This window comes from Gnatocerus cornutus, chromosome 1 (assembly GCF_029298725.1).
Source record: "Gnatocerus cornutus isolate USDA-ARS CGAHR chromosome 1, icGnaCorn1.1, whole genome shotgun sequence".
NCBI lineage: Eukaryota > Metazoa > Arthropoda > Insecta > Coleoptera > Tenebrionidae > Gnatocerus > Gnatocerus cornutus.
In genome coordinates, this window is record NC_142233.1 from 19,609,836 (window position 1) to 19,620,415 (window position 10,580).

General features: G+C 33.3%; 2 protein-coding genes across 2 annotated transcripts; both read left to right on the top strand.

The window, feature by feature from the left end:
• Positions 1-4,643: 4,643 nt before the first annotated feature.
• On the top strand, positions 4,644-5,897 carry TfIIEbeta (transcription factor IIEbeta). The gene is made up of 5 exons (XM_088042468.1): positions 4,644-4,827; positions 4,887-4,997; positions 5,052-5,214; positions 5,263-5,463; positions 5,512-5,897. The coding sequence occupies exons 1-5, from the start codon at positions 4,766-4,768 to the stop codon at positions 5,857-5,859; spliced, it is 885 nt and encodes a 294-aa protein (XP_087898594.1). The 5' UTR covers positions 4,644-4,765; the 3' UTR covers positions 5,860-5,897.
• A 5-nt stretch (positions 5,898-5,902) lies between these two features.
• LOC148180829 (carboxylesterase 4A) lies at positions 5,903-10,529 on the top strand. Its single transcript, XM_088042421.1, has 6 exons — positions 5,903-6,214; positions 8,499-8,652; positions 8,703-8,767; positions 8,820-9,242; positions 9,293-9,890; positions 9,940-10,529. Exons 1-6 carry the CDS (start codon positions 5,978-5,980, stop codon positions 10,443-10,445), a joined length of 1,983 nt encoding a protein of 660 aa, XP_087898547.1. The 5' UTR covers positions 5,903-5,977; the 3' UTR covers positions 10,446-10,529.
• Positions 10,530-10,580: the final 51 nt, after the last annotated feature.

A 10,580-nucleotide genomic window follows, 5' to 3' on the forward strand; every position in this document is an offset into this window, starting at 1 on the left:
AGTTGCATCCAAAGACCAGACTTTTGTAGCTTGAGTGAATCAATTGGATGTAATTAATTACACTGTGCGATAAATTAAAATTAATTTTGAGTGCCTTTTTTGAAAGTTGGTGTTTTGAAAACTAAGCAAAGTACTAAACAACACCTTTGTCTCAAAAACTTCGTATCACACGTTTAATTTTTTTGTTATGAAATTAAAAAGAAAAAATATTGTTAACATGCATTTATTCAGGTTTATTGATAATACATATTGACCTATTTACAGCCATAAATGTTCAAAATTTATCAGAAAACACAAAAGTTGCAAAAAAATTTCCCATGCAAATCATACTATCGACGACAACGAAATGTGTACGGCAAAATTGTCTAGCGTAATTTTCACTTTAAATCATAGGCGCACTTCTAATTGTCATTTATGACAATTGATGACAGCAGTTAGTTAAAATCGGCTAAACATTGAACTTTAGTCGAAAAACCAAGAGCTATTGCAAAATTTGATGAAAATCGGTCGCTGATTAGTAAGAGTTTTGTATGGGTAAAATAAAATGTTTAGAGAAAAATCAAAAAGAACGCCTCTGCTCAAAGTCTGATTTACATTATGGAAATTCAGAGAAAATGACAACGAAAAAGTGGTTCACACTTCGGTGTCGCCAATAGTAACTTTTTAGCCGCCAACTTTGATGCGAAATTATGGAGCTTTTTTGAACTTGCCACTTGTCTGAAGCACTTTGCAAAAATTTTTGAAGTGAAATATGTCAATTATGACAGGTAAACACGCATACAATTCTCACTTTTACCAGGAATAACTCACTATCCCATCGCCCGGTCGGCCGAATAAGAAATACCCATGGTTATACCCTATTCTACAAACTAACCACTGATTGTAAAACCCATTTCCAGGGTTTATCTAAGGAAGAGTGCTATTTTCAATTTATACCTGCTTTGTAAAAGCCGCCCTTAAAGACAGCGAAATTCAAAACATTTTTTCTTCATGTGGGGGGAGTTTTAAACCAAAGTAAAAATCTGATTTTAATTGTTACTTAATCTATTTTTTATGAGACTAAAAAAGTTATTTTTAATAACAATAATTTATCCGACAACGGAAGCTAATTTTCAACTCGGTAAATTCTTTTTAGACTATCGAACCAGACAAGTGGCAAATTCGATTAGGGAATTAAATTGTTTTTCTTTTCAACATGAGGAACACAAAGAAGCGAACTAATTACATTTACTAGATAACTTTAGTTGTTGCAATTTGGTAGCGCAGAGAAAATTAAGTAATTTAAAGGGGAAATTAGTTTAACTATAATAAGATCGGCAAATGACTTAAGCTCAATATTTCGCTCAAAAATAGAAGTTAGTGAGAAGAATACTGAATTTCACTCGAGATTTCACTGAGAAAACAGCACTATATTACATGTTGGTTAGTCGTCTTGCATTTCCAATCAGAACATGAATTCACATAGTGGAACCTCGATTAACCGGGTTCGCGATTAACTGTGCCATACTTAATCCAACTTGGACGATAAGAGCGACGATGAAATATTTGACACTAGCAAAAAAATTCAGCCAAAACAAGCAATGGAAGTAGTTCATAATTTTCTGAACTTCTGTGAACAGAAAAATTTTGATTTTCATGACAAAACTGACGTACGAAAAATAGTATCAAACTGTAAAAACAAAAACTTCGTACTTTAGCCCCTAAAAACTTGGTAACATGACATTTACATAAGTATCGTGTGATTCATTAAATTTCCATTCTAGGTGGGCCGTGTATTTTGGACGTGCGTTGACTTCTTGTTCGATAACTAGCAAATCTCGCAAATATTAAGTCGAAACTACTGTAATGGTGTTAGTTACGACATGAATTTTTTTCTCAAAGCCAACTGCGAATGGAAATTTAATGAATCACACAATAGATATACGCTAAAATGGAATGTATTAAATCGTTAAAAAAGTTGATAATCGAGGGTCCACTGTAATATGAATTATTTAAAGTTATTATTTGTTGCATGAGAGGATTAAAACGAATCTTTGCCTTTTCATTCCCAAATATCATAAAGAGACTTTTTAAACAATGTATCTTTCAAAGTTTTATCTACGATTGTTCTTCACTTCTAATTTCTAAAAAAGTTAATTAGAAATGATTTGTCGTCAAATGTAAATTAAATATAATTTCACTTCAATGATTAATAAGTAAAATGTATCAAGCATGCATAATTTTGGGATAGCATTCAGCGGGGCTCGAGCAGCTGCCATTAAAATTAATTAATGTAATAAATTAACAGCTTAATACAAAATTATTAGTACAAATTGAATGGTGTTATGCAACAAAGATCCAACCCACAAAAAAAAATTACACTAGGCGACATGATTTTTCTAACATTAATAAACCCTGGCGGTATAATTCATTTATTGCATTCTAATTACGAATATGAATATAAAATATTTCCAACACGTCACATTTTAAAAATTTGATTTTTTTTTGTAAATTTTCAAATAGTAATTTATTTCGCTTTATTTTCATTTTTAAAATTTTTATTTCAATTATTATTTTTTTGCATAGTAAGCCGTGATCAATTATTTAATGTCAAAGCAATTGTCGATTTCATTCTCTAAAATCGGCGATGCAAAAGTTCGAGAAGGAATTTTTGTTGGGCCGCAAATCAGGAAACTGATTAAAGATGAAATTTTCGACCAAAAACTTAACCAACAAGAGCAAGCTGCCTGGAATTCATTAAGCCGTATGTCACTAAATGTTTACTTTCTCCATTCCCACCTGGATTTTTTCCCAGAAAACCTCGAAGCTGTTAGTGATGAACAAAGAGAGCGTTTCCACCAAGACATTGGTGCTATGGAGGCACTATCAAAGCAGATAGGATTCTGCAATGCTTGGAGATTTTTGTTGGAGCCTCTAGAGACAAGATAATAGTCCTCATAAGAGAAAAAAAAAATGTCTCTACATTATTTTTTCTATGTTCAAATTTTTTGTTTCTTGTTTTTTATGTTGAATAATTGTTGTAATTAGAAAAAAATAACTTTTTTTTTTAATTTTTAACTGATTTTCTACCATTACAGTAAATTACTTTATTTATACGTATCCAATTTTGTTAAGTTCTATAACAAAAAAACTGTACGTCATGAAAAAATTTGGTTGTCATATCTGATCTCTATTAACATTATTTGACTGCGCATAGCTTATTCAGTTAATGTAATTTCAAAATGTCGGCTAGTGTTATTGGACTTCATCGCGTTATTAAATCGATAAAAAATGTCACTATCTGTTAAGCCTCATGTAGACCAAAAATTCTTAAAGCTACTAGTCCAACTGAGGAGCTACATATTTAGCTACTAAGTTTTACTGCACTTTTGCACTACAGAATCGGTAAAATTTAGGCTTGAATATCATGATCTTCGTTTTTAGACGACACTGGCTGGACATTTGTAACACTATTCAATTAGAACAATTTAAAAATTAAATAATGGACATTAACAATAATTACTGATAAATTTAGCAATTCTGGAATATAGTCAGTTTTCTACTCGACTTTTTCTTGGCGGTTTTACTTTCAAATTTTCTTTTAAGATCTTGCAACAACTTTAGACTATTAGTTTCACACTCAGGTCCAACAATTTTGATTTGATGTCCTGAAAATGAATTGCACAGTCAAACCAACTGAAATCAATTTTGCTTTCCAAAATTGTTCTTAATTTTTGTTTAAAATGCGCTTCTTCTCCAAACTTATTCAAACAAATCTAGCTGGCATCGTAGATTTGAGCAATATAATCGCATAATTCCTTCGTAATATAAGTAAGTTTCAAATTGTCTTTGATACTTTCTTTATTAAGAATAAAAATATGTTGCAAACCTGTTTCAGATGTTATGATATATTTTTTACAAACTGCACAAGACAGTTTTTTTAATTTTGAGATTAGGTACCCACTGCTTGTAAATCGAATTTATCTTTAAAAACTTACTCTTTTTTAATCAAATTAAAGTGAATGTTTAACGATAAATTTAGGGTTGATTGTTCAAAAAGTTTTTATTACAATTTAGAAAATCTAAAAGTTTTCTAAAATTTGCCTACTGTCACTATCAGTTTCACAATTTGGCCCACAATTTTTGTTTGATACCAAATTTTGTAAAATTCTTGTTATTAGAGTCGAAATAAATTAAAAACAAGAAGGATTAACATTTCCCGCCGTATACTGTCTAACTATCGAAAATAAATTTTCAATTGGATCTTGATTTAACATTCTCGTACGCAAAAATTTTAAACCAGATTCCCTACATAATTTAATGGCTTTAATATTATCAAAGATTTTCAATTTTTTTTGCTCAAATCTGAAACAACCATTTGCTTGAAAAAAATGTTAATGTAAAGTCAAAAGACAGAAGTTTATGGTAAAAATTAAATCATACAGAAAAAACAATTTTAAAGTAAACTGGCTGTCCTACATATAGAACACTGGCGGTAATGGGTTAAACCTAATACAGACACAGAAAAAAACATCCCATAGCCTACCCTAATCTGAAAACTTTTTGATCACTCGTTATCAAAATTGACTTTTTATTGCCCCACAAGATGCTATGTTATCGACGCCACTGGTACGACATCAAACACGCATGCGCAACATATGACAATACTGACATTTGCACTTTTGACAGTGACAGTTCGCAGGTTGTGGTTGAAATGTTTATCGCGATCAGTTGATATTTCAAAACATACAAACTTTATTCTTATTATTTACACACGGAAACTAAAATGGATCCTGCCCTATTAAAAGAAAGAGAATTGTTCAAAAAACGTGCACTTACAACACCGACGTGAGTTAAAATATGCTACCCTCTTGAAGTCACTCATATAAACTCGCCCATTTTTGCAGTGTTGAACGGAAAAAGACTGAATCTAGACCAGAACCAACTCGAGATGATAGTAATAGTAGCAAGAGGTTTAAATCTTCGAGTAGTAGTACACCTAAACTTGATATCAACACGTAAGGTTATTTCATTTGTGATTTTGGTATCATTTAGTATTGCAAATATTGCAGATATAAAACAGCAACAGGAAGTTCCCAATACCGTTTTGGTGTTCTTGCTAAAATTGTTAAACATATGAGAAAGAGACATCAGGAAGGAGAAACATATCCACTTGCATTAGAAGAAATTTTAGATGAAACCAACCAATTAGATGTAGGAAATAAAGTGAAACAGGTAGAACCTTAACAAAAGCATAACAGATCTATAATTTTTTATTTTAAGTGGCTACAAACAGAATCATTAGTAGATAATCCTAAGATTGAAGTATCTCCTGATGGAAAGTTTTTATTCAAAGCTCCTTACAAGTTAAAAGACAGGAAAAGCTTGCTAAAGTTGCTCAAACAACAAGATTTAAAGGGCTTAGGAGGTGTATTATTAGATGACGTTTTGGAGTCTCTTCCTCATGCTGAGAAAGCACTGAAGGTTTGTAGTAAAATTATGTGTCTTCTTTTCACCATCAACTATTTTCAGATTTTACAAAATCAGAATGAAATCATTTTTATCATCAGGCCAATAGATAAAAAGAAAGTTTTATTTTACAATGATAGGACAGCTACTTTACCTATAGATGAAGAATTTCAAAAATTGTGGCGCTCTGTTGCTGTGGATGCAATGGACGACGCGAAAATTGATGAATACTTGGAGAAACAAGGAATTAGATCAATGCAAGATCACGGTCCCAAAAAACCCATCGCACCAAAAAGAAACAAAAACACACAAAGAAAGAAAACGTTCAAAAAACCAAGGGACAACGAGCATCTGGCTGATGTCCTTGAAACTTACTCAGATAACACTCTCACACAAAAAAACTCTGTATAGTGTAAAACTAAATAAATACATGTTATGACCATTTAGGATTCGTGGGCTTTTGATAGCGATAACGTCTTCCTGTCTTCACTAATTATCATTTTTTAGTGAGAGTTACTTAGTTGCAAAGATGAATTTATTGTTTCTAATTTTATTGGTGGTGGGAATTAGGGGTGACGAACGTGGTGGTAGAGTTAAAAGAATTGTTGGAGGACAACCTGCAGTAGCTCCACCTGAAGATGATCCGGTTGTATTTACGAGATTTTCTGGGAAAACTGCAAGGGTTTTGGGCGTAAGGGATTTCCCGCATTATGTTTTTAAAGGGATTAGATTTGGCGAACCTCCTGTTGGAAAGGAACGTTTTCTGGTAAGACAAAAATGAGAATTTGAGCCATACGAAACCTTAAAGTGAAGTTATCATTTATTACCAGTTGATCCTTGATCTTAATTTTTTACCACTTTTGGATAAAACAATCCAAAATACAAGCACTATATTTAATATGTTAAAGTACTTTGCAGGTTTTTGATTACATATGTTTAGCTTTTTGTACATTAGATAACTAGTTGGCAAAAAATTTGAACAAGGAAATTTCAAAGAAATTTATTGGATCAAATCTTGGTGTTGACAAAAATTATCAAAAATATCGCTCTGATGATGTAGCATTGCAATTGAAACGCGCGTCAGCATTTTTTGACGAAATTTGGTGTTTGGGAATAAATTGTATTTTTGATAAGAAAGTTTTTTTTATAAATTGTTTGTACATATCGAAAAACTCTCAAATTAACTATTCTCATTATCCAAATTTTTAATATATTTTTTTTATTTTTGGAAAAGTGAATATATATTCACTAATATTTTTTGCACATGTCCGCTTCTCTTAAATATGCCATCTTTATTAATCAAATTGCATATGGTAATGCTAACAGTGTGTCAATTGTTCGGAATAAACTTTAAAGCGATGTTTGATACATTTTTATGCATGATAGTGTTGGAAGCAAAATCAGCATTATCAGCATTATTCTTTTTTTTTAATGTGTTGTGCATAGTGCTTAGAGAGTGTCAGAATGATCCAAATGTGTTTTACTCACAACAGAAAACAATAACTCTTTGTTTAGAAAATGCTTATAAACCTTATTTTAAAGTTCCTGTTAGAAAAGAAGATAAAAAAGGGTACCACATATTTTTTTGTTTAATATGTTGTGTCCGACTATACAGGTGTCCCAGAACTCGCGCCCCATAGAGCAAGGGAGGGTGCCGACAGCAATACAGATGGTAAATTTCAAATCAAAAATTGACCAAGTTTCATAGTATTCAAGAACTGATAAATAGTTAATAAAAGCTTATTCGAGAAGTGGAGTAAAAAGTCATTCCAATTTCCTAAGCAACAAGAGTCTGACCAATGGATGATAGTATGTGTCCATAGTTACCAATTTTCAAATTCTGTTCAGCTTCAGGATTGGCTACAGTTTTTTGTCTTATCTCGGTTATTTTTTGAGTTAAAAAATTATAGAAATATTTTGTTCAGAATTGTTGCCTCCATAAGCCCTTTTTCTCTGGGGCGCGAGTTCTGGGACACCTGTATATAAAAATAACTGGATAAAAGGGAAACAAATTGATATGAAAAAAATATTAAGGACATGAAAATAATTACAAACGGCAAAATAATACAAAATAATTATGGTTTTATTTTTAAAGCAATTTGCAAGCTGTTGTCTTTAAAAAAGTGATTGGTATTGCGTTTGAACTTCTTAATTAAATTTATTTTTAACTTTTTAAAAATGTTTCTAAACTAAATGTGATAAATATCGACTTAACACAAAAAACTGGAGGGTGATGGAGAAAAACTGAAAGCAGAATCTTGATTAAAGGTTCCGCACAGTAAAGCGCAGTAGACCGCTTGATAATGCAAAACGAAAATCCAAATTGCGGTTGAATGGAAGACATGAAGACACTTTTGTTTAGGCTACGAAGCCGGTTTTTGAAAAAAGTTGTTAATTTTTTTTATAAAAAATAAAACGTTTAAATTCTAAAATTAATTTTCAGAAGAAGCTATAAGTCGTACCATTTTAAAAAAGTGCTGTAGCAATTTTTACTTTACTTTATGCTACGAAGCCGGTTTTTTAAAAGAGTCGCAACTTTTTTAAGTTATTGTGAAAAAAGTTCGTCACAAAATAGAGCACAACAGAGCATCTCAACATTCTTCTGAAAGCATGATTTATTAACATTCTTCTAAAAGTCGGTTCAACACGACGGTTTTTACCCACAGACCTCGGTTTTTCCGACCGATCGTTCCATCAGTCAAAACCGTCGTTCAAAAGCGTCGTGCAAGAACGAGGTTTGTGGGGCCTTTAAGGAAATTCCGGACTATTTCAACTTTATACAGTCGGTAATAGTAATCAACAATAATTTTGTGGTACAGATTCTCGTCACAATTGTTTATGCTATTTTTATTATAGTTTATTAAAAATTATAAAATGTAATTACACACTTTTTATTGCGTACCCAATATAACGAAACATTGCAGTGTGGTTTTGGTACCTCGTTATAACGGGGTTCTTCTATATAATAATAACATTCTTTATTTTCCTCGATTCGTTACATAATACACACGTTTATATAGACTTAAAAATGAAACAATATTTCTAACCAGAGACCTCGTCAGTACCTTTTGAACGGTTTTGAAAACGCAACTCGATTTCCTCCACCTTGTGTTCAACCCGTCCCTGGCCAAAACACTGTCATCGGAAAAGAAGACTGCCTCTTCCTCAACGTTTTTACACCAACTCTTCCTACAGGAATGGAAGGTAACCAATCGCGATATCTAAAACTGTTTTCTAAATCATGAGTCTCTTAGGTCTCCCTGTTATTGTCTGGATACACGGAGGTGGTTTCCGTTATGGTTCAGCATCACAATATGGAGTAAGACACATCTTAATTAAATATTTCTTCATCTTTATTTCTTCTTATTAAGGTCCGCCACCTCGTTGGAAAGCAGGTCATAGTGGTGACAATTCAATATCGTCTCGGTTCTCTTGGTTTTCTGAGCACTGGCTCAAAGACACTACCTGGAAACGCTGCTTTATGGGACATGGTTCTTGCGGTCCAATGGACCCGTAACTATATTGGGTTCTTTGGAGGAAATCCGCATCGAATTGTCGTAATGGGACACGGAACTGGCGCTAGTAGTGCCATTATGGTTGCGTTATCAAATGTCGCGAAAGGTTTAACTAGTGGAGTTGTTGCAATGTCTGGGAGTTCTCTTTCACGTTTTGCTGCCGATGAGTCTCCAAAAAGTACCGCAGTTGAGGTGGCGGAAGCTAATGGTTGTCCAACTGGATCTGAACTGACCATGGTTAGATGTTTACAGAATTTGTCGCCTTCGTCAATCATTAAGGTGGGAGAGCCCAAATTAGGAAGAATTTCTAACAAAAAGTTTACATTCAGGTGGATTCGTCTATTGAGTCTGATCGTCTCAGAAACGGCGGATTTATCTCTGGCTTAGCTGGAAACTTGGGTGCTTCGCCAGTTTACGAAGGACGAAGAGATGGTCGATCGTTACCTCCAGTTGCAGAACAGGAACCTGTCAACGATCCTGACTGCGCTCGTTCAAAAATACCGTTGCTAACAGGGATTACAAAAGACGAAACCAAAAGAGCTTGCCAAACACAATTTAAAGATGAGATCGTTAAGAAACTGCAAAGCGTGCCTGAATTCTTGGACACGGTTTTTGTCAAAAATCTTCAAGATGGTCTTGGTTTCAAGAACAACAAAAACACAAGCGCTGGAAACGTATTAAGCTTCTTAAATCCCAACCAATTTAAGAATTATCTCAAATATTCAAAGAGTAACATTCATGAAGGTCTGGGAAAAATATCCGAAGCTACAGGAGATGCGTTATTTAACGTCCCAGCTCTTCTAACATGTGATGCTTGGTCTAAACAAAACGCACCATCTTTTCTTTACAGGTTTGAACATGCTGGGAAGAAAAAGAAAGGTTCTTGGTTTTTGAAAGGTTTACCCATTATTGGAAACGCCACACATAGTAATACTCGTTTGTTTTCTCCTATTGTATTAAAACTCCGGACTTTTAGGTAACTCGTCCGACGATACGGTGGCTCATGGTGATGAACTGTCCTATGTTTTTGACTTGCAAGATTTTGAAGGAAAATTGACCGATTCTGGATCAGAAGACGAAGAGGACAACAAAGTTCGTGATGTCTTTACTCAGATGATTACAGATTTTGCACGTTTTGGAAAACTAAATTTGGGGAACCAAGAGGTTAAACCTTTTTCCATAACCGACAATAATTTTGTCCAAATTAGTCCCAAGCCGAAAATTTCTCAAGGTTTTAGATATTGTGAGATGGCATTGTGGCTTGGTTTGGCACAAAGACTCCAAAGTAGCTCTTGCAAGTTGTTCAAGGTTTTGGATAGTCAATTGGGCAAATTGCCGACAAATGTTGTGCCAGGTGGAGGTAAGAAAGTTGCTGATTCGCTTGGACTGGGAGGTTTGGGAGGTGGCAAACAAACAAAACAGCCAGCAGTATCAGGATCAGGAATGTCAAGACAAAGATTACCGTTTGGCATTGGAGGTTAATAGCAAAATTATTATAAGAGAAAATTTCAACATAAATATGCTTTGAATTCTATACAAATGTGGGAAATAAAAACTTTCAATTTTCTTTATTCTTTTAATTAATCACCGAAAAATCTAATATGATCAAATATCCGA

Bases quoted from the DNA above. Each gene is read 5' to 3' on its own strand.
- TfIIEbeta (XM_088042468.1), top strand. From the start codon at position 4,766: ATGGATCCTGCCCTATTAAAAGAAAGAGAATTGTTCAAAAAACGTGCA. The intron at 5,215-5,262 runs GTAGAACCTTAA...TTTTATTTTAAG, and splicing joins TAGGAAATAAAGTGAAACAG to TGGCTACAAACAGAATCATT. The intron at 5,464-5,511 runs GTTTGTAGTAAA...AACTATTTTCAG, and splicing joins ATGCTGAGAAAGCACTGAAG to ATTTTACAAAATCAGAATGA.
- LOC148180829 (XM_088042421.1), top strand. From the start codon at position 5,978: ATGAATTTATTGTTTCTAATTTTATTGGTGGTGGGAATTAGGGGTGAC. The intron at 8,653-8,702 runs GTAACCAATCGC...TGAGTCTCTTAG, and splicing joins TCTTCCTACAGGAATGGAAG to GTCTCCCTGTTATTGTCTGG. The intron at 9,243-9,292 runs GTGGGAGAGCCC...GTTTACATTCAG, and splicing joins CGCCTTCGTCAATCATTAAG to GTGGATTCGTCTATTGAGTC.